The sequence below is a fragment of the Lipotes vexillifer genome, unplaced genomic scaffold (assembly GCF_000442215.2).
Source record: "Lipotes vexillifer unplaced genomic scaffold, Lipotes_vexillifer_v1.1 scaffold1544, whole genome shotgun sequence".
NCBI classification, from domain to species: Eukaryota; Metazoa; Chordata; class Mammalia; order Artiodactyla; family Lipotidae; genus Lipotes; species Lipotes vexillifer.
This window is the reverse complement of record NW_006791108.1, coordinates 1,309,593-1,333,420: the sequence shown is the minus strand read 5'-3', so window position 1 is coordinate 1,333,420 and position 23,828 is coordinate 1,309,593. Positions and strand designations below refer to the sequence as shown.

General features: G+C 38.4%; 1 protein-coding gene and 1 non-coding gene across 2 annotated transcripts in view; one reads left to right on the top strand and one right to left on the bottom strand.

Annotated features, from left to right (window-relative positions):
- Positions 1-23,828, top strand: part of GLIS3 (GLIS family zinc finger 3) — a 142,994-nt gene that overhangs the window by 24,447 nt on the left and 94,719 nt on the right. Inside the window, exons 2-3 of the mRNA XM_007464200.1 lie at positions 10,673-10,834; positions 14,882-14,992. Of these exons, the coding sequence (XP_007464262.1) occupies positions 10,673-10,834; positions 14,882-14,992 (273 nt within the window). The remainder of the gene's footprint in view (positions 1-10,672; positions 10,835-14,881; positions 14,993-23,828) is intronic.
- Positions 20,015-20,087, bottom strand: TRNAG-CCC (transfer RNA glycine (anticodon CCC)). The gene has a single exon. It is a non-coding gene; the product is annotated as a tRNA-Gly (tRNA).

Genomic DNA, 23,828 nt, shown 5'->3' with positions numbered 1-23,828 from the left:
ACTCTTTCCTCCTGTCACAGTGGTGGAAATTTTACATTTGAAAGTGAAAAGGCTTAAGATATAATTTTTTAATCCCATCTTTCCTGCCCACTTGCATCTCTTCCAAAGCTTGTCAGGGCCAGATCTGGAAAAGTAAGAGCCATTAAAAATTTGGCATCTTGCACTCTGTTTTTTGGAGTAAATTCAGTGTGGGCCAATTTATGGTAAATTATTCTCTTCGTTTGTGAATTTCCTTTTCTCTCTTGGCAAATTCATGCTTGCCTCTATACCCCTGCACACAGATCTTAAATATACACATTTATTACAGAATCTGTGTCGGATATGTGTGCAAGTGTTAGTGTGTGCCCATGGCTGTACCCACAAGTACATATGCACATATTTGCACCTGTGTGCCTATATGATAGCAAATTGACTTAAACAGTTTGTCTTGGAAGTTTGTGTTGCTGTATGTATGTTAGCATACATTCTGTTGCAACCCACAAACAGTTTCTCAGTCAAGAGATGACAGAATTCAGCAATCATTTTGGGAAACACCATAGTAAATAAATATATTGCTTAGCTCTGTTGAACCAAGCATGCCAATTCTTAATAAAACTGAAGGCAAGCAGTGGCATTTCTCCTCTTTGCAGTCAAAGACAATTACAGGGGAGCCAGTCCACTGCCAACAGGAAAGGCAAAGCCAAGGCCTTGCTACAGCCCCTTGCACTCTGAATACAGAAAGCTCTGGATTTAGGCATGGTTATAACCTGGGATTATATGGGGTTGTAATGGCTGCCTCCCATTCAGAGAGGCTGGCTATAGGATGGTGAGCAGAGGCATGGCATGGGAAATTGATTGACCTGCTCTTTGGAGATATTTGACTCAGGCAGTTCAGGGCAAGGTCCCAAAGATCTTTTTTCTTTGCACGAGGCTCTTTCCTGGCATATTTGAGAGCATATTAGCTCAGCTTAGGGCAATTTACAACAGTTTCTTTTCCTTTATGTATGAAGAAGGCACACATTCATGTGCCTTGAATTACTGGTAATAACATGTTCCCAATGGGTCTGTGTATGTTTAGCTGAAGTTGGTGTGGTAGGAAGACCACTCACTCCCTTCACCAGTATTGCCACAGATTTCTCAGAACATCGGTAAAGAAGTTAATGCATTGCATCTACAAAAAAATACAACCATATGTTGTTATTAGTATTGTTTCCCCATGTGATTAGATATTAAAATAATTATGTTTTACAGTAATTCTATAGAACATTAAAATAGAGCAAAACCCATAAAGCATTTTACAGCTTTTGCGATGCTGACCATTTGATGTCATCAAGAATGGTAACTGGCCCTACCTAATTAAAAGGACTTAATGAGCTTACTACACAAGGAAGTCTAGGAAACCAATATGCTTTTTATACAAAGAGTTCATTCTCTCCATTTCATTTAGCATTTATTTAGCAAATAATCTGTGGTCACTTTGAACATATGCCAAGCACTGTACCCAGTGCTGGCCATAAAAAGATTAATAAGACTCAGTCCCTTATCCTCATAAAGCTCACAGCCTACTGGGGGAGACAAACAATCCAATTAGTGTATCTCCAGGCATTACCAAGGCAGTGGGCAAGGCTTGGTGTGTGTGTGTAGGGAGTGGTCCATTGTGCCTTGGTGAAAGCATAAAGGAAGGCATCACAGAGGAGGTGACACCAAGCTAAAGGTTCAGTAGGATGTCACCCGGCACAGGGAATAGCACAAGCGGAGGCAGAGGCAAAGCAGAGCATGCTGCTTAATTAGGGAACCGCAGCTGGACTGGCCTGGAGTCCAGTGGGAAGGGTGGGAGGAGAGAGGGGAGGGGACAGGCCTGACCGCATACATGCCAAGACCTTCTTTGACCCGTAGCCTCTCTCTCTCCTTCTCTGTTTCTGTTTTTCTACTTCTCCTTTGCTTTTGCTTACTTAGTTCTGTTTTACTTCATCTATCCCTGTCTTCTGAAATTTGAGAGACCTTTAAGAGAAACTAGAGTTTTAGAGAATGTTTCTGCCATTTTTCTAAAATGCAAAAAATAATACCTAAAATCCAAAAGATGATCCCTCCAATATCTCTGTTTTCCTCACCTTTAGTATATAGAAAATAATTTGAGGGTGTTGGAGCAGGCTGGGTCAGATTCAAAATTTGTTCTGAGTATATGTCTATCTCCTGGAGTGTACTGTGAATGCAGAGAAGGTAAGATGGAGCCTGGTGGTTCTCTTGTATCATTCACACAGCCTGTAAAGTGCTGAATGTACAAGAAACTCAGTATTCCCTGGTCCATTGGTATATAGACTGATACTTAAAAAATTGGAAAAATTGTTTTCTTTAATATAGAGTAGCAAAATACATGACAGTTGCTTTTATATGTAGACTTTATATATACTTAATAGAAGTACTGTGCTTTTGTAGATCCATGTATATGGAATTGTATATGACTATGTGGTGGTCAGAAACACAGATACACAGAAAATTACATAGTTTGATTTCTTTTAGGTATATTTATTCAGGGCCAACGACATAGCCTTAAATATATTTGCTCTACTGGCATGTAATCAAACTGCATTTATTGAGGTCTGACTGTGAACCTCTGAAGGATACATGCTCTAGTGGATATATATTTGCAGACTGCATGAAATCAATGCTAATAAACAACAACAACAACAAAATTCAGGCAACTTATTGTTATGTTCAAACCACCCCCAAACAACCAGTTTTCCATTATTTACCCACTCACGGAATAATTATTTGCTTGACATCGTAGTTTTCTGGCATTGTATTGACACAACATGTATAATATATGTTACTTTATATTTGTTGAATAACCGGAGACAGCCATATGATATGTTTTAAATATCAGTGTTGCACTGTGAAGTATTCTTTTTCCAGTTGTGAATATAATGCCCATGATGAGGTTCCATTTATCCCCAGCTCCTTTCAATTTTTATAAACCAGACACTTGATAATTTCCATAAAAATTTAATATGGTTCAAATGTTGGCACAAAAATAACATATTTCTCTCTACATTGTCATGTAGCTTCTCCAAAACATTTTTTCCATTTTCAATTTTTATGTTACACCCTTATTTATTTTGCCACCTCGTCCTTTTAAAGATCAGCTGCTGCCCATGACCCAAAATGTTAAAAAACAACAAATTGCCTTCAACCAATAAGAAACACATACATACTGCCCATTTAGGTAACCTTTGTTTTATACAGATTTCTTAATCAAAAACAAGAAGCACAACAAGCCAGGAAGTTGCATTTATGAGCTAGTTAATAGATGCATTTTGTACACTAGAATAAGAAGGAGAAACATAGTAACTGGGATCTCTAATTATTACAGTTTAGGAAAACATTACAGAAAGGGTTTTATATTAATTCTACAAAATTTTAATCGTTCCAGAAAATCTGGATAAATGAGTATAGTAGGCCATTTCAGAATGCCAGATGAGTGGCATGCACTGAAGTGGTTGACTCATTGAGGCCAAAGTGTCAGAGTCTCTTCCCCACTCTGGCTGCCCCAGCCAAGCCAAGGGACCGGGAAACTTTGAAGGCTGTCCTAGGAAATGCAAGTGCAAATCTATTTAGGTATTTGGAATCTTTGGAAAACCACTTGGGAGTGCACTGATTTCCTTGAAGTAAAGAGAAATATCAAATTAACCAGGGTTACCCTACCACAATTTTAAATAATTTTCCAGTGAGGCCACTGCTTCTCTTGGTAGAACTTTGAAGTATTTTAAAATCAGATATTACCTTTAACAACCAAAAGGAAACATAGAAACTCGTTTTCTGTGGGTACCTTCTTCCGTTATGGATGAGAAGGTGATTAGACTGAAATCATGAGTAAAATCACAAAGTGAGAACCTGCAGAGACATCTTCTCCATCCTCATTACAGAATTAATAGTCTGAATGAAGCATGGAGAGGAAGGAACTCCATATTATTCAGTTTAATAAATTCATGAACTAGATACTTTTTGTTTGTTTGTTTTCTGTACGCGGGCCTCTCACTGTTGTGGCCTCTCCCGTTGCGGAGCACAGGCTCCGGACGCGCAGGCTCAGCGGCCATGGCTCACGGGCCCAGCCACTCCGCGGCATGTGGGATCCTCCCGGACTGGGGCACGAACCCGTGTCCCCTGCATCGGCAGGCGGACTCTCAACCACCGCGCCACCAGGGAAGCCCTAGATACTTTTTAAAAGCCTCAAAACATTTGAATTATTTTCTTTTTCTCCCTTTACGTAACACTTTATACAAACTGATGTGGTAAATATTAAGATTTGCTGGAGCATCCAGTCCTAATAAGAATGCACTGGGAACAGAAACCACAGGGTGGCACAAGGCAAGCCGTATGTCCAAATGCGAATGAGACTGAAGGAGAAACAAGATCAGATTGTCCCAATGTGCTTCTGCAGTCTTTCTGTTTTGATTTCTTGTCCTTTTTTTCCCCTGGCTTTTCTTCTTCTTTTCTTCCCCCAGACAACACTTTCTGTTCTCTTCCCCACCTAAGTTTAACAATTAGACTTTACTCTTCTGTACTTTTAAGGAGAAAGCGGCAATAGTTTGGTTCATCAAAAGTAAGCCCTTCACTTTTTTGTTCTTGCTCTAGTTCTTTTTTTATTTTATCTCTTTTTTTTCTTTAAATACCATCAAACTGTACATTTTCAACCTGAGGGTGGTTTCATGATCCCTAGAACCTTAGTCTCAAACTGGAATCTTTGAACATTCAACATTTAGAAGTATGACCTAGGAGATAGTTAGAAATGCAGAATCTCAGGCCCTACTCCACACCTACTGAATCAAAATCTGTATTTTAATAAGATGCCCAAGTGACTTATGAGCACATAAAGATGGGAAGCACTGTCCTGGAAGGAAACTTGTAAATCTCAGCTGAACACATGAGTCAGATTTCTCACCTCTTCTCAGATGTGTGGAGTGGCTCTGGGCCCTCAGCCGTGCCTTTGGCCCCCTCTTTCTGAGTCACAGAAGAAGCCATCTTTCATTTATACCTTTTGAAGGTATGGCCATGATTCAAGTGGACTTGAACTCTTGGGCTTACTGTGAAAGTCATCTTGACTACATCCACAGTGTTATAAATATTTGCTGACCTTTCCACCAATGCCTTTCATCTCTGTTGTCTTTGGGCTGTACCTGGAAGTTATAAACTAGCATATAATTCATCAGTCAGTCCCCAGCGCTGCACAGCATGACGCAGTATCAGCTGTCACTAATGGGATTAATTGGTCTTGACTGATGAAATTGTAAAACTTATTCTTCCAAGGGTCGTAAACACTGAGCCTTAATTGAAATCAAATGTATATTTTTAAAAAGCGTGTCCAGCATCATAGACTCCTTTCTGTTTTGGTTTTGTTGACACTAGTTATGGTATAGAAACCTGATTGGGAAAGGTTTGCTGTTATGACTGCTTTGAATACGAACTTGTGCTTCTCAACACTCTAAATTGCTGATTAGGGGAGGGAGTAACATTCTACTTGATTACTGGTTACACATATGGAATAAATCCTATTTTAATGGTGTCTAATGAGTCTTTCCTTTTCAAAACCTCACACAAAAGCCTCTAATAGAAAGGGAAAGTAATATTTCAAAGGTCATCTTAATGCCACTTAATGTCAACAATCTGTAATCAAGCCTATATATATATAGAGAGAGAGAGATGGTGATTACAGACCAGTTGTGAGCCTTTAAATATGAAATAATCTCCTAAATTAACAAACTGGTGCAAGCTAAGGGTCTCTGGATTTGAGGTAACTTATACTTTTTAATTAAGGTTTGTTACTTGAAAACAGCCTCAGAGTTAAAGAGATTTTTCGCAGAGTGAGGCTTCATACAATGCAGTATTTTCAAAAACCCCATGAGGTTTAAAATTCTGTTGCTTACAGTTTCATGCGTTGTTCTTACATGTGTCTGTAAAGCCACTGAAATGTGCGATTGGAAAATGATGACTCCCCGTCAGTGCTTTTTCCTCAACGGTGAAATGTAGTAGGCGCTAGAAACATGGGGTGTTTTGTTGGTCAGGAGGCCACTGAGGGAACTGTTAGGCATACCTGTTTCAGAACTAGACATCTGCTTGGCAACAGATTAAATAATCAGGAGTTTAAAGAATCTCTAGTATGACATTGGCATTCTGGAATTTTGTCTCATTTGCAGTGCAAATGGAGATAACCCTGCTTTATCCTGGGATGAAGATGTTTCCTTTCAGTCCAGGGCTGCTGCAAGCCCATATGACTCTTGTCCCAATTAGAAATGAGTGAATTCTGCAAGACACTTTACTTCTGTCAGGAGATTTTCTTAAGAACATCAACAGTGATTACAAAATGAATGGCATTCCAAACTCACACTGTAGCATCCGAATCTCCTGGAGGGCCCCTTAACACTCAGATGTCTGGGCCCGCACCCCCAGGTTTCTGTTCTGTAAGTCTGGGGTTGGGCCAGAGAATTTGTGTTTCTGACAAGTTCCCAAGGGTATGCCGATGCTGCTGGTCCACACACCGTGTCTTTGAGAGTCATTGCTCAAGGTTCACCATTGTGTGACCTGTCCAGCCATATGCATTGATCTTGCTTCCATCTTCCCATGAGTAAAATTTGAGTTTATCTTGTTCCTCTCGTTCCTTAACACATAGTGCCATGCTCATAGGGCTTACTCTGTATTGGTCAGGGGAAAAAAAAGAATGCTATTTAGGTAAAATTACTAATGGGTACCAGACCCATTTCCCACCACCACTCCCTCTCGTATTACCATTCTGCATTTGTCTCTCTTTTTGTTCCACTTTTCCTCCTTCTGCTACCCCCTTGGATTCTGAGAGTTTGTTTATTTGTTGTTTTTCTCTCATCTTCCTATATATGGCTTGTGTTTGAACCACGGGCAACTTCAGGCCTGATGACCCAGCTGTGTGTCACTGGGCCTTAGGTTCCTGGCTCTGTAGGCAGTCCAGGAAGCGGATGACCAGGGACTAAGATATTGGTCAATTTTTGTGTAGAGGTTGGTTCATGGCAATGACACAAGCAGTCAGGTGACAATTTGGACCTTAGATCTCATGGTAGACTTTGCACTTCAGGAATCTTGATGAGAAAGTATGTGGGTCAAATTCAAGGAAACTCTCCTTCTATGATTCCGGCTTACCTTTATGTTTAGATGTTCCTTTACAAGGTGAGACTCATTTTGAAAGATTTTGAAAACATGAAGAAATATAAGTAGAAAACAAAGCATCCATTTACTCAGACACCCAAAACATCCAGTTTAGCTGTATTTTGTAACACTCTTGTGTAGTTCTACCTAAATGTTAGTTTATTTTTAATGCATTGGCATTTAATTGAACTTATAAACCTTGGGGTAAAATTTCCTGAGGGAGAGGAAATTCTTGTGTTGAATTACAGGTTTATTCCCATAATGAATGATAATGATTCATTATGAAATCATTTGCTTTCAAGTTTCATCCAGACACCTTTAGAGAAATGAACAGCACCTAATTTCTCTTCTTGCAGAATTATTAGTGTGGCACACATGTTCAATCAGGTGTGATTCTCTGCATACTCCTGTGATGGGTTGGGTGTTAGGCGCACCCCCATGGAGCCATTTGTCAGTCCTTCCATGCTGGATTTTATTGGTTTGGCGTTCATGGTTTCTTCCCAGTGAATTTCTTCAACAAGAGTGAGTGGTTGATGTTTTATTATGAGCCCCTGAATACATGGGGTTGCCTTGTTCTTGCCTTTATTCATACAACTCAGTGTGGTCAAATCCCTTCACTCTTAATCTTTTCTCCTGAAAACTGTATAATGCTAGTACAAGTACTACAAATACTGTTGTCTTCTGGCCTTTCTTGTTACAGAGGAAACATCTGAGATCAGTTGGATTTTCATGATTTTACTGATAATCTTTTTGTTGTCATTTTCAGTCTGGGTGCTCATATTTTCCTCCATCTTTGCTATTTTTATTTTTGTTTATTTATTTATTTGTGGTACGCGGGCCTCTCACTGTTGTGGCCTCTCCCGTAGCAGAGCACAGGCTCCGAACGCGCAGGCTCAGCAGCCATGGCTCACGGGCCCAGCTGCTCCGCAGCATGTGGGACCTTCCCGGACCAGGGCACGAACCTGTGTCCCCTGCATTGGTAGGCAGACTCTCAACCACTGAGCCACCAGGGAATTCCATCTTTGCTATTTTTAAAAAATGGTCAGGATGTTCTGAGCTATAGTTTACTTTTCACTGATTTGCTTGGAATGTAGCAAGCTCTTTGGTCTTTGATCATTACTTCTGTTAACAATAACACTAGCAATTAACTGAGTTCAACTGGACATGTACATGGACATTTAACTGGAGAGACCTTAGAAATGCTAATCTACATTCAGTTTACATCTGATGAAGTGGGCAGTTGGAATTAGTTCTAGGACATGTTTGGGATCCCCTCTAATCACTCTGTGGTAGATCCAGGGGTCTTATCTGTCTGGTGCTCACAGAAACCTCATTAATATATTCTAAAGTCGTTCTCCACTCCCATGTTGGTGCTGAGACAATGCAGCCTTCTCTCTGACCAAGAGCTAGGGTGACTATAGAAGGGAGTGGGTGTTGGGGCCTACTCAGGTCTGGGTATGCACCCCTGGAGCTGGCCCCAGAATGGTGCCCACCCTACAAAACAGCCTTGCTAGGAACTAGGCTACAGGCTTGATGCGTCCAAAACCACAAGCTCATTTTAGACCTAAGTGTGCTCTACCAGGTGATTCTAACACAAATGAACTGAGCTCCAGAAGTTTGCACTGAGTTATCATTCAGAGTGAACCTTAAAAACAGAGGTTTGGTTGGCAGAGGCCTCTTAGCCACGAATTAGGGGGTTATCTTTGATCCCTTTTATTCTCAAATTTGAGACCCATTTGAAAACCTGAAGAACTAAACCACTTAATTTCCCTCTCCCTCTAGCAATATAACAGTATATGCCTTTCACTCTTCGTCAGCAATCATCTTCTGTTCGAGCTAAATTTATTTTTATGTGAAATAGAAATCAGGAAAGCACCAAAATTATTTTAAGCAAAATATCAAAATTGAAATAAACCAACATATGTCTGTGAAACATGTATAACTCTCAATCAAAAATAAGTGCAACTTTCATAAATTTCCTAAAATACTCCAGCATGCAAAATCTGGACAACTTAAATAGATGGAGTTGTGACATGTTTGATTATTCTTCCTCCTTAGTTCATCCTTTACTTAAAGGTGAAAATTCAAATAACCAAAACCTGGCCAGCTCTGGGTCATCCCTTCATGGACAGTGTACTCATCTGTTATAATAAGTAAGAGAACCAAGGAATTTTATAGCATTTCTTGTAGTAAGCTTAAGTTATACCTGCTAATTTTTAATGAAAACCATCTTCAATTTACCCTTCTTTACTTCTGTTCTCCCCACCAGCCCCACATTCCTCTCTAAGGAGTGAGGTTTCTTAATTGCAGTATTCTTAATTGCAGTAAACATACTATGTTTTGTTCTGATAGTTTGGGGTTTTTTTTCTTTTGGCCATGCTCCACAGCATGTGGGATCTTGGTTCCCTGACCAGGGATCAAACCCACACCCGCTGCATTGGAAGCACAGAGGCTTAGCCACTGGACCACCAGGGAAGTCCCTGATAGTTTTTTAATTGCAGTTTTCCTTGCATTGGGAACTCTAATGGCATTAAAATTGTCAAAAGGACATAATATTCTGGGGCTTAGCATCAAAGAGAAAGTTAAAGGATAAATGCCCATCTCACATTTATGCTTCATGTATAGGCTTTCTCTAACACATTTTCTATTAGATTGTCACTTCAAGGATTGAAATCACTTTGACCCTCTAATAGTAGCTGATATTTTGCCCACAGAAGACAGTAAGTAAATATTACCATCAATAAATATTATTGACAAACCAATGAAGCATTTCTTGAGATCTTCAACTTTTTATTTTAAGCTCTTCTCTTTAAGAACCAGGAAACAAAATTTCTTAAAAAATAGAAATAAATAAAACTATAACTTTATTTGGAATATGATTTAGCAGTAAATGAATTGTCTTCCAGTTCCTTTTTAAAAGCATGTTAAAAACTTTATCTCATTAGGCTTGGCATCACCCTGTATATTAACAGGGTCACTCTTGGGAGTTGAAAACCACTTAAAGGTAGAGTTAAGAAAGTTTATGATCTTAATGATTCAGCAGACACATGTCCTTTTCATCTCTCACTCTTGGATATTCTATTTACTTTTTTTTCTCATACATCACTCTTTTTTTGTTAGTTTATTAGTTGTAAAAAGTTTCTTCCTTTCTGATTCTTTCAATTTAGACCAATTTGGAAATGGAAAAGTGTGTTAATTTTTTAACAAACCTTTAAGGCACGCATTACTGTATTTTTATTAACTGAGCCAGATGGCTCACAGCAAATTTTCTCTGACATAAGTAATCACAGAAATCAATTTGGGACCCAAATCTGGTATGGAAAGTGGCATGTATATTCAGTGGAAAAATGCAGTTCACATAAACATACGGATCTTTTTAGAAGTAATATTGTTACTGTTTGGATTTCATTTTATTTTTTTGTTTTAGGCTAAGTACAAACTAAGGACATTTATTTTGCCTGTCCCCCAGCCCCAAACATTCAAGGTCCTTCTCAACAACCAAAAATTGTTTTCTTTTTTGCAGTTTGAAGGTTGCAAGAAGGCCTTCTCAAGGCTCGAAAATCTCAAGATTCATTTGCGGAGCCACACAGGCGAAAAGCCGTATTTGTGCCAGCATCCGGGCTGTCAGAAGGCGTTCAGTAACTCCAGTGACCGCGCCAAGCACCAGAGGACACATCTGGACACTGTAAGAACGGCAGGAGCTTTCCAGCTTCCAGCCCCAAGCCCCGGTGTGCGGAAGTGCCCGTTTGACAGTGGGACGGTGAAGGTGTTTGCTTTATGACCTGCAGGTTATAGGGAGAGTGCCAAGGGCAGCAGTGAAACCTGGTAAAGAGCCAGAAGGGGCCCTGTTTGGTTCTTTCTTTTCCATTTTTCTGTAGTCACAAGTAATCCTAAGTATTACAGCTGCCTGGGACAAAGGGGGTTCCTTGATTACCTCTGTATACAAAGCAAAGGCACTTTAGGGGCTGTCGTATAGTAGATTTTAGTACAGAGAATGACTCCTAGAGATTGGACATTGAAGTAAGTGTTCAAATATCAAGATATACTCAGATAGATAAGATACGCTATTGTTAGAAATAGGAAGCACTTTTTTTCTTACCCTGGTTCTTTTCTTCTTGACATAAGAACTTTGAGACTGGCATGATTTTTGAAAGTGAATCTAGCCTTTTGCTTTAGAAACCACCTGGTATTTTCACCTTCAAGTGATCTAAAAAGAATCAGCAAATCTTTCCCAAAGGGTTCAGTTTCATCACGCTTCCTATGTGTTAACAGCCACATATCCATTGACATAAACCTTAACTCTCTTAGTGATGAAACATTTTGTTCATTTGCTAATGCCCTTTCCTTGACTCTGTCTTCTGTTTTCTAAATTATGTTGATTGTCTTCCTTTGCATTTCTCAGGTTTTGATGCCATTTTCTTTACATGAGGCCAGGTAGATTATATGTAATTTTAGTTCACTTAACAAAGCCCTCAGGATAAATGTATTATACACATCACAGATCTCTTATCCCACGTTCTTGCAAGTAATGTATTCATGACAGTACTTTTTCAGTGTTAACTTTCTGATGTCAATTATTAAACTACACCAGAATTGAAATTTTTAAAAGATACTGTTATTTCTACACACCTTCTCATACATATTTAAGATTCTTCTGATGTTATAGCTGACATATTTATTAAATTTTATATTAGTCTCTATTAGTCATACTAATAGAAGTCATTTTAGCTATATGTCACATAACCTTCCTAAACAGAATTACCTCCTATTATATATATAAATGGGATGGTTTGCCTAGTAAATATCTGAAATATAATTAGAGTGATATGGGTGTAAGATGGACCCTTTCTGCTATAGCTGAATTGAATTCAGTGATTTTAGGACCAAAAGAATGGAATATTAAGTGAATAAATTTGGTGAATAGCAGTATTTTTTAAAGGTAGAAGAAGGAAAAAAAAGAATGAATTATGTTAAAATGCCCGATTTTATATGTCTAAAATGGTCTTGGTAGAATCTAATAAATTTTCCAATTTGTCATTAAACTTTATCATGGAAGAATGAACATTCATGAGACAAGATTGTCTTGAGAAATTGCTTCTTCTCTAGCTAGTTATGTATAGTTTGAAAGAACTATTGTAAGGCTAAGTGTTATGGCTCTACAATACCCTTCTTTGCTTGGAGCTAATTTTAGCTAATCAAACTAAGAGCATTTTCTAAAATCATTTTGAATTAAAAAATATATATCCCTTTTAAAAACTTTTGAGGAAAGCTACCTAAGATAATAATTTCATGATTAAGTTCAATGCAGTAGCTTTTAAAACTTAGCTGTTTTTATTTTTTAAAATTATTTCTCTATTAAATCTTTTAAAACCATCATTTTTCCTTTGAAGTCCAAACTACCTTCTGTTTAAATTTTTATTGCATTTAACAAATTGGTAAGTTCTTTTAAAAATCTTTTACAATTTTAAGAAATTAAACATTTATTTAAAGAAGGAAACTGTAGTTGCTTGTAGAATTTATTATTTAAATTTAGGTCCCCATTCCCTTTCATTAAGTACTCCTTACGCTAATGCTGTCAGAATTTTGGATAAAGTATTTCTTCAATTAAATGGATTCTTTACTTATAGGAAAATGATTTCCCCATAAAAATTACTGAGTTCATAATTCTAACCCTGAAAAGTGTTATTAATTCACTTCTCTATTAGAATCTTAATGTCTCAACAGGGGAAATAGTTTTATAGTACAAATGGAAAATAATGAAGAATATAGTTTGATGAAGTGTAACATGCCATTTAAAGCTCAGGTAATCTGAGTTAAAATGACCAGCATATCAGTACCACTTAGACCATTCCCTGATGTTGCTCTTTTGGCATACTGATCCCAGGTGGCTGATAGCAGGGGAGAGAGTGACGTCTCAAAATCAAATACAAAATGACATTACCCATTTCTTATCTTTCTAACCCAAGTAATGGTGACTACTGTGATAATTATGTCATCGATTTATATAACACGTTAATATTCCCAGAGATTTTTACATGCAACATCTCTAATGCTCAAAACATGAGCTTATGTGGTCACAGCATGACTGCCAATAAAGATGTTGGCTAATTGCCCCCATAACACCAGGGCAGGACAGGGAAGACTAGGGCAAGAAAGCTGTGTGAACCCAGAAAAGATTCCCAGGTTAAAGGAAACCTTTGTTTACCCAATGGAAACTTCCTTGGCAAGTGACTTCAGCCCATAATTGGCTCATCATTTTGCAGAAACTGTGACATATTGAGAGGCTGGTTCATCCACTGTTCATTGTTAGATCCCTGATATGTAACACAGTGTCCAGCTTGTTACAGGAGCAAAAGAGTTGCTGGGTGATTTACTCATTCAATCAATCAGTCGATGAACAAACACATCAGATAATCAAACTTAGAATTCAAATTGGGAGTATCAAACTAAATTATATATTCATGACTTTACCTTGTTCTTGGAATCAAAAATGGTAACAGTAGCAGCAAAAAAAGTGAATCACATATATGGCTTCCTGCAGGGCAAATAATATAATCCACATATATGTTGGCCTACAAAATGACAAGCAAGTGCATGAAAACAGGAACAAAATATAAACAGTAAGGAAAAAAAACTGATTTTTCAGGGGGGTTAGGTCAACAGAATAGCAGGTTTCTAAAGAAAGAATTCTATGGTAGAGACAGGGTTTTAATTCTCTTCCTTACATTTCACCTCATGCAGGCATAGCTTTAATATGTCACCTGATGAGATACTAAATAGATGAGTGACAGTTAATACATCTTATAAACACAGTTAATCTTGTGATTGTTTTCAGTTCTTAGGATAAGCAGGTTTTTATTTATTCTACAGCTTAAAAGCCGTATTCCCAAACCTTTGGTTTGAATTTCGTTGTTACAATAGGAATAGTTGCTAAAATTTGAATCATTGTGTAGTGCTCTCATTCATAAATTCATCATTACTAATTAGCATCTACCAATCACCGGGGACACGAAAATAAAAAAGATTCTAGACTCTGCCTTAGGCTCCACACCTTACATCTCTCAGGCGTATGGGGGAGTTGGAGCAGCCAAAACTTGTGTTCTCATCATGCTCAGCCAAGGGCCTATTCACCTAAGCCAGCCTTAACACCAGGACTCCTCTACTACTAATAATATTAATGTTTCTCTGGCTGATTTTTCATGTGTCTGTTGTTTGAAACCTACTGTCTTTTACTCACTTTCCACTAATTTTCCCTTTTAATTTTCTCCCTCTCTCTTTCTGAATCAGGTTTCTTCTGAAACATTCCCAGTCTTTTCTGGACTTTTCTACAGCTTCTTTATACCTGAACTCTTAAAGAGTATGTGTTTCCTAATTTCTGACAGTACCAAAGATTGTTTTCAGGGGAACATAACTGTAAGTATGACTGAAGATACTAATAATTTCCATATTGAAAAATGCCACAGGAGGTTTCGTGGTAAGAGTGCATTCTGTAGCAGTCTCTTAAAAATCTTCAAAGATAAGCCATCTCTTTGTTTCTGGAAAGTTTACTCTTCTCTTTGCCTTGATGCAAACTTACTGGGCTTTCTAATTAAAATGCATGAGTATTACATAGCATTTCACATCAGTCAGTTGGTAACAGTTCATGCTCTGAAGTCAGTAGTCTTTGAGTAAACCTTCCCCGGTTACCTTTATGATTTAACCACAGCTGTTTCTTTCTTTCTTTCTTATTTAGAAACCTTATGCTTGTCAGATTCCAGGATGCACCAAACGCTACACAGACCCAAGCTCCCTAAGAAAGCATGTGAAGGCACATTCTTCCAAAGATCAGCAAGCAAGGAAAAAGGTAATTTTAAAAGAGAATTTATCCAGCCAGGACAAGCACATTTAAATTCCTCTTGCAGTGCTGGGAGCTTCTGCAGGGCATTGGTAATTCTCATACTGCTCAAGGTATAACATGTTTTAGACTCTGAGTAGAGAAGTCGTCCATGAAGTAGTAGCAAGGCTGTGATTTTCGTAACTGATGTAACCAGATAATGAATTTCTGGGGAGGGTTTGTATAATAGGAATTGGAGGAAATTAGTCGAAGTCACCTAAACTGGAAAGTAACAAAATTTAGTCCAAATAAGCTAAAGAAAATTGAATTGGGAAAAACAGCACAACAAAAACCCTTTCTGGAGATAAGTGCTTTTTCATAAAATATCAATTGGCTAAAATAATTACATCTGATGAAGCAGGTAGGGTAAGTATAGAGCATTCTTCCCTTTAAGCTTAGAAAAAACCACGTTCCTTAATAAGTATTACGTAAGAAAGTCTGAGAAAGGAATTGAACCTAAAATTACTTTGACATCAATGAGGGCTTAGTGCATCTCTCACAGTTCATAGAAATAGTATCTCTCAGATTTGGAAGAAATGTTAAAGATCAACCTGCCAACCCACCTGACTTATTCTCCTGACTTCATAAAATCTCCAGCAAGTGGTTGACCATGCTGTGCTTTAACACCTTGAGAAATGAGGAGCTTACGGCCTTTCAAGGATTTTCTAGTAACTGAGTTTGTAAATTTTTGGACCAAAAAGTATCTTCTGATCATGGCAGAAAATAAGTTGACCTGACCTTGGCTTTTTGAGTGTTTCATTTGTGTTCAGATGGGTACCTGATTCATTTAAGGGCCCTTCATAACAAATTTAAGGGAAGTTGAAGACTGCTTATTTCAAGTGATTGAACCCCATGGTGTGATTAAACCCTATGGCCGTGGTTTTCAGACCACCATGGCTTCTAGTTAACTAGAATCTTTTATTCTTTCATGATTTATAGGGATTTAACTCTTTTATGTTGGGAAATGCTCTATAATCTTTTTGTTACTTGAGATTTTTTCTTCCTTGAGAGGTGTTAGCACAATGCCAGTTGAGGGCTCATATATGGAAACAATTTGACCCCTTTGCTGTGAGTTAGAAAAATGGCCAGTCAGAAGGATTTGATAGATATTCTTTTTTTTAAAATAGATATTCTTAATGGCATACATACCCACTCTTGTAAGTCAATTGTTAAAATTATTTTTTTCTCTATAAATATAGTTAAGTCTCTTTAATTGGAATCCCAGTAAACTGATAACAGATGATCATTATCAAGAGATGATAATAGATGATCCTTCGACATGGATTGGATATGTTACTGTATTTTAAAACAGCAAAGAAACTGCTAAGTGAATTAATAATATACATAAAGTTGTAAGGTGGATGCTTAATATTCTTAAAATAACACACCATTGTTGCATACTGTTAACTGTGTAGGAGGACCATTGTCTAATGTTTTTTGTCATTATCCATGTATATCTTATAAACTTGAAGTAATAAGTTGTGCTTGTTAAAAAAAATAAATAAACCTTGCTGAGAGTTTCTTCCCCCTAAATCTGACCATTCTCCACCTCCAAGTTGTCCCAAATGTATGAGGTTTTACTGTAATAGCCAATCTATCATGAGACTGAAGAGCACCTTCACAGAGAATAACAACTGTCACGGTCATGACAGAATGTAAGTCTCACATGTAGACAAGTAAGCAATAATATGATATTCAGCTTAAGAGGGTAACCTAGGTTGACAGTAGGTATGAAAACATAATGGGATATTTTTAGGAATTACTAATGGTTTCTATTGTTCAAACATGGTGTGTTTCAACCTCTTTATAAAGGAAGAGTAGTTTTGATTATGTGAAAGATTCTTGAAGCACTAATTTAAAAAGAAAAACAGATCTTAAGCCTACAGAATACAAATTTATAAACAATTTGCAGACAACCTTCAACAGGCAATCCAGATAACAAGGATATGCTTTCAAGGAGCAGTATTATAATCTAATGTCAAATATTACAATATTCTCTTAATTTTGTCTTATGTAAAATGAGGTATTATCTCTCCAGTGATTTAGCTTTAGATGTTCACTCTTTTTCCTGCAAGTGGTTGAATTGGATTTGGCTGACGTTCTGACGTTCATTGCTTAGTCCTTAGTGACAAGTTACTGTGTTTACTTTCCAAATTTTAACCTGTCCTTTTAATCTGAAGACTTAAAAAATCCTGTGTGGATCTGTAATGGACTAATTTGTGGAAATTAAAATGATGAAAGTTGCTCCATCCAATAAAAAGGGGAAATGTCACTCCCAGGAGAAACAGTGCTTATAAACCTGAAATCAGTCAATCCACATTTTCAAACCTTGAGCTGGTATTCCGGTGTGTAGTATTTACATGGTACAATGTTGTTACTAGACCTCAGAGAGGTTCTAAGTGCTATTCACATCAGGGCTTGGTATTTGAAATATTTCCTGGCAGCAATAATAAAAAGAAGTAAGAAACAATAACCCTTTTAAGGCAGAATTAAGATTATTTACGACTTTAATTACAAATTGAAAACTGGCATCATTTCAAAAAGCCTTTACAAAATGTGAATTCATCAAAAATAACCATAAAAATTCCAAGGTGATAAAGGCACTGTGGAGTAATGGTCCCAGCCCTAGGGAATTGTTTTGTTGAAAAGAATAAAACCCTTTTCTGTCACACCCTGTTAGTCATGGACTTGTTTAATATACCCTGCCTGCCTGCCTGCCTCTAATCCTCTTTTTAACCTCCCCCTAGACACTAAATGACATTATTTTGGTCTTAACATGGCCGGCTTTATGAAGTCCTACAGTGAAATCATGGCCAGTGACAAGGCATCCTCACCCATAAGACAAATATTTATTAGGAGGGGTAGAGATCTCATAAGTGATGCCCTGGTCATGGGTATGTGGCCCTTTTCCCACACCTGTTGGATCCTACTGAAAACCAAGAACCGGAAATCTCAGCTTAATATTATTCAAGCTATGAAAAGAAAGAAGAAGGGGAAAAAAAAACTCTGCAAAAGAATTGGGATAATTTGACTCATTGCATGCAGAGAGTAACTTTTCTCTTTGTCTAATGTGTGCACACCCACACATCCCATCAGGTGACATACAGACTTCTTCCATCGAATGTGCTTTGCAGATCTTGAGTCCATTAAATAGTGGGCTACACAGATAAATGAGCAGTAAAATACTCAAGTCACCAGCTATGGTCTCCAGAGTAGAATTCAGAATAGAATTCAGCTTGCAGAGCAAAAGACAGAATCTGTCCTTCAATTCTGTCTGATAATGAGTGTTGAAATAAGAGAAAACTAAGGTAATAAGCCACTTGAAATTTTCCTCAAGCCTGTGAGCTTTATCAGAATTTTTCATTTTCACCTTGGAAGTGCCATAAACAAGGAGGTTTCCTTCAACTCTGGCCTGCTACCAACATGGACTTTTTAAAAGTGAATGCAAAGAATGCTGGGCCGGAAGTTAGAGATGACATGAATCTTTCATCCATTTCACACTTCCACAGAGATTCCAGACTTTGGGTGTGATTCCTTAAATGTTTGTTAAACATTCACCTTTGACCCACCATGGTTGATAACTTTCACTTTTGTGACCTCTATGTGGGCTGTTTTAAACCAAGCAAGTATAATGTGAATGCAACACGTAGGTATATTTCCTACTTAGGGAACAGCTTTATATAGCTTTCTGGCTAAAGTAGAGCTGCTTATTTAATGCAACTCTCTTCATGTAGAACTGATGATTCTCTGGAATCTGTTCAGAGCCACCACCACCCCATATGTACTCAAAACTATAAACAATTTCATTAAATACAACATAGGCTCACCTTGCTTTGTGCAGTTGTTGGAATCTTAAAAAAGCTATGTGAAAAAATACATTTTCCCCTGAATGAAAGCATGTATAAAAGAGCTAGTGAGGCTCACTTTTCTATCAGTTGTTTTCTGTCATCATCTACATGGCATATGGCATATACAAATGGGGTACACAATCAGAGGCCTTCCCAGGTTTTGATAATCCTCTTTCCATCCTCCCTGCCTCCCTTCCTCCCTTCCTTCCTGCCTTCCTTCCTTCGTTCCTTTTTTTTTCCTGCTCAGGAATAAATTAAAAATCATTCCAACTCTCAATGGAATGTCAGTCATAGGCACATATTACAAATATATTATTTCAAGATGAACTGGTAGCTCCCCTCCTTCCTCTCACATTTAGGAAATCGTATTGGAATTTGAGTAATAGTGATGCTATCAGGGATGACATTAAAAGGGCACTAGTGTGTGTGTTTTTTTTAAGTGGGTCACATTAAGTTTTCTACTTTAACAATTGTTGCTGACAAATTACGTACTTTACACCTCAGAATGATGGTGAGACATACTACCTGCCTGAATGTCTTGATGTCTCAGTTGAGGGTAATGGATTTCAAGAAAGGTGCTAGGTATGCTTTTGTAAAACAAACAATTTTGGTTCAAAATAGTGATGCTAACTAATAATTTAATTTTAAAAAGTCAAGTTAACCCCAGATTGATAATACTGATTTGGAGTTGAAATCAGTTGCCTGGAGGCTTCTATTTTAAGTAGATACAGTATGAAACCAGCTATGATTTTGAGAACATTTTGATGCTACATGGTGATTGGAGCTTTTAAAAAGGAATTGAGAATTCACATTTGAGGGTGGGAAAGTGGAGGGGTAGGGGTGGTTGTCCATGAGAGTAAACAGTTAGTGAGAAAAAACATCTGTTCATTTCTGGAGGTAATGGAAAAACTGTTTTCAGCCTTGTGAATAGAGAAAAATAAATATTCACATCTCTGAGCCTAGCCCAGTGTCTTTTTTAGCCCTTAAAGCAGTGTTTCTCAAAGCATGTTCTTTAGAACCTTATCAGATCCTTATCTTTAGGATATTATCAGATAATTCTTGTTTTTTTATTTATTTTTATTTGGCTGCGCTGGGTCTTAGTTGCAGCACGCGGGATCTTTTAGTCAAGGCATGCGGAATCTAGTTCCCTGGCCAGGGATCGAACCTGGGCCCCCTGCATTGGGAGCGCAGAGTCTTAGCCACTGGACCACCAGGGAAGTCCCTCAGATAATTCTTTTAGAAAGTTTTTTGTTATATAAATTTGGGAAATGCTGAGTTGAAAAATATTCAGTGGTTTCCTTCTTGCAAGAGTTCTCAGAGCCTTGGATGTACCAATATTCCAGAGAGAAAATAACATTAAGCATTGTTCAAAATTACTTGGCCAACAAAACAATCTTCTTTTTCCTCTAGAGCATCTCATCAAACTACTCTTCTGTAAATTACTTGAGAAATACAATCTCAAGTAATTTCATTTATTCCATTCAACAAATATTTATTAAGCACCTACTGTGTGTCAGGCATTGGATAAGACCCATGGATGCAAGTGTGCACAAGACAGATATATTCTCTGTTCTCATAGAGCCACATTGTCTTGATGAAGTCCAGCAACAATAAAAAGATTGACAGGGCTTCCCTGGTGGCGCAGTGCTTGAGAGTCCGCCTGCCGATGCAGGAGGCGCGGGTTCGTGCCCCGTTTCGGGAGGATCCCACGTGCCGCGGAGCGGCTGGGCCCGTGAGCCGTGGCCGCTGAGCCTGCGCGTCCGGAGCCTGTGCTCCGCAAATGGGAGAGGCCACAACGGTGAGAGGCCCGCATAACGCAAGGAAAAAAAAAAAAAAAAAAGATTGACAGAAAATAAGTAAAATAAATGTAGGCAAGGAAGCAGTGAGGGAGTTGATATGGAGATTAAAGAGGGGGACCTGTTGAGGTGAGATGGTCAGGAACACATTCAAATGACCGCTTTAGAAATGAGAAAACTGTGTTAGCTGCAAAAAGTTTTAAAGCACTGCTTAAGTTAAAATACTGTACCTTTCTGTTTGAACACAAAGAAAAAAAAAAAAAAAAAAGATTGACAGAAAATAAGTAAAATAAATGTAGGCAAGGAAGCAGTGAGGGAGTTGATATGGAGATTAAAGAGGGGGACCTGTTGAGGTGAGATGGTCAGGAACACATTCAAATGACCGCTTTAGAAATGAGAAAACTGTGTTAGCTGCAAAAAGTTTTAAAGCACTGCTTAAGTTAAAATACTGTACCTTTCTGTTTGAGCTTCTTTTAAATAATTCTGGTGCTACCTAAGAGCACAGCAGTAGATGTCGGGATCATCTTAGTTTGTTGTAATTAAACTTTTTGGCAGCCTTTCCTCAATTGCAGTGGCATTAGAGGGACTGGATGCTAGACATTGAAAAGCATAGCTTATTATCTCCCACCTAAGAAAATGACTCAGATGGTCAGCATTTGTGGTTCGCTGAGCAATCAGCACAGGTAGCACAAGTGAGGCCCTGCATCAGCTCTGGGGATTTAAAAGCAAGTGAGATCTGAATTTGCCCTCCTACAGATTACTTTCCAATGAAAGACACATGGAGATACGTGCTTTCTGTATGGTAGGAGAAATGCTGTGATTAAAGTCGCACAGAGAGTGGTTGTGGAACATGGTATCTGGGAGTTCCTTTGTGACTGACAGAGATTCTTAAGGAGTGAAGTCTTAGGTTCTATTATTTGAAAGAAATGGGGAGATCTTTGGAGTTCTACATTGTTCTTGATTATATTACAGTTCTTTGTCATATGTGGCAAAGTAGTTTTTGTTCTGTTCCCCTTGAAAATTCTTAATTGGAACAAAAAATAGGAGTGTTTGGCCCTGCTCTGGCCAACTATGTAAGGAATGAGGACCGTATGACAGGTGCTTTAGTGAGCTATTTTATAGAAATGGTTCCTAGAAAATTGTTTTTTTGATTGATTGACAGAAACCTAAGCTTCTCCTTCCTTTTCTCTTATTAGATTTTGTGGATTCTTGATAAAAATGATTTTGGAATAGAAACATTTTCCCCAGACTTTCTGCTGCCTAAACATAATGTCCTAAAATATGACACAGCTCATCCTGGCCCTCCTCGGGTTTTTGCTCTGTCTCCACTTCTGAAGCACTGGTTCCCCTTGGAATTACTGCTTCCTCTGCTAGTTCTCTCTTGTCTTTCCTTTTCATATTCAACTGAATTTTGTCTTTGATATCCATGGGTAATATGTTTCTATTTGTTTGTGTCTTGGCTCTCTGAGCTCTAAAGATTTATTTGCAGGTGACTTCACACAAGGGCTTGGATAAGCCTAATGTGAAAACTTTTCATGGTGGTTACTGGACGGGTGTCTGTGTCTCAGAGTACTGTTTGGATTGGACGTCAGGAGGTATGGGCTCCTTTTATACAGTGCTATGAATTGCTTTGTGACTTAGCTTAAGTTACAGTCCCCTAGTTTTTCCATTTCCCCATCTTCATAGCTATCTTGAGAGGCAAACACGGGGCCTCAAAGGTGAAAGGGTAATCATTTCAGTGTTGTTACGCATACCTACAATCCAGGGCGGTCTATTGTGAATGACAACAGAACAACAGTGTCCTTGGAAATAATTTTCTTTGTGAGAACTGAATATTCTTGTAGGTGAAGTCCTCTTTTAGTGATGACTATAGATAGTCTTTCTAGGTCATATGGTTGTTTGGATGATGGAGCAAAAAATATCCAAATGAGGGAAAGGAAGCTGAGACCCAAACCAGAGGAGATTAAAATCAAACTTGAACCTGTGATATTTGGTTCTATTCAGAGGTTATTAACCTGGGATCCATGGACCATAGGGGAATACATGGAGGTGTGGGTTTTAGGAAGTTAATGAAATCCCAGAAATTATGTAAAATGTATTTTTCTAGGGAGAAGCTCCATAGATCTCACTGATTCTCTGAAATTAAGACTTCCTGATGACCAAAGCGGCGGGGGTGGGGGGGAGAAAAAGACAAAAAACTCCCACAAAGGGACATAAGGAAACACTCTGTGAGGTGTCTATTACCTTGATTGCAGTGATGATATCATGAGTGTTTGCATATGTCCAAACTCATCAAGCTGTCCATATTATTATTATATGTGCAGCTCTTTGTATATCAATTATACCTCAATAAAGCTGCTAAAAAAAAGACCCTCTGAGCCAAAAGAAATGCAGGATGCCTAGTGACTGTTTCACCTGGCTTTAATTATAATGCCCCCCAAAACTTTGCCCAACTAAGAACAATCTATGCTTTTTATGTTCTGGGGGACCGACTCCTACTTACCCAGCATTTACTGTGTGTCTGATATTTTGATAAATGCTTGTGAATACAAAAATGGTAAGATAGGCTACTTTCCCTTGAGGCAACCAGAGATGTTAAAGCAGGACTTCGACAAGCGGTGGGATGATTGTATAGATGGTGAATTGAAGTATGGAGGGGAGGGTACAATAAATTAATGGAGGATTCTGAAGCAATTGCACCACTTAGGATGGTATGCACTTTTACAAGATTTAATGAAGGCCTGGACAAGGATAGTGGCAGTTGAGGTGAAAATGAGTGGACAGGGGCTTCCCTAGTGGCACAGTGGTTGAGAGTCTGCCTGCCGATGCCGGGGACACGGGTTCGTGCCCTGGTCCGGAGGGATCCCGCATGCCGCGGAGCGGCTGGGCCCATGAGCCATGGCTGCTGAGCCTACGCATCCGGAGCCTGTGCTCCGCAACGGGAGAGGCCACAGCAGTGAGAGGCTGTGTACCAAAAAAAAAAAAAAAAAAAAAAAGAGTGGACAGGATGTGGTGATGGATTGGATGCCAGCGGTGAAGGGTAGAGTCAAGATGTGTCCAGAGTTCTTACTTCTAGGATTGGATGAGCAGTCCACAGGTGAAATTTCTTCTTTCTCAGGGAAATCTCAGTTCTACTCTTAAGGCCTTTCAGCTGATTGTATT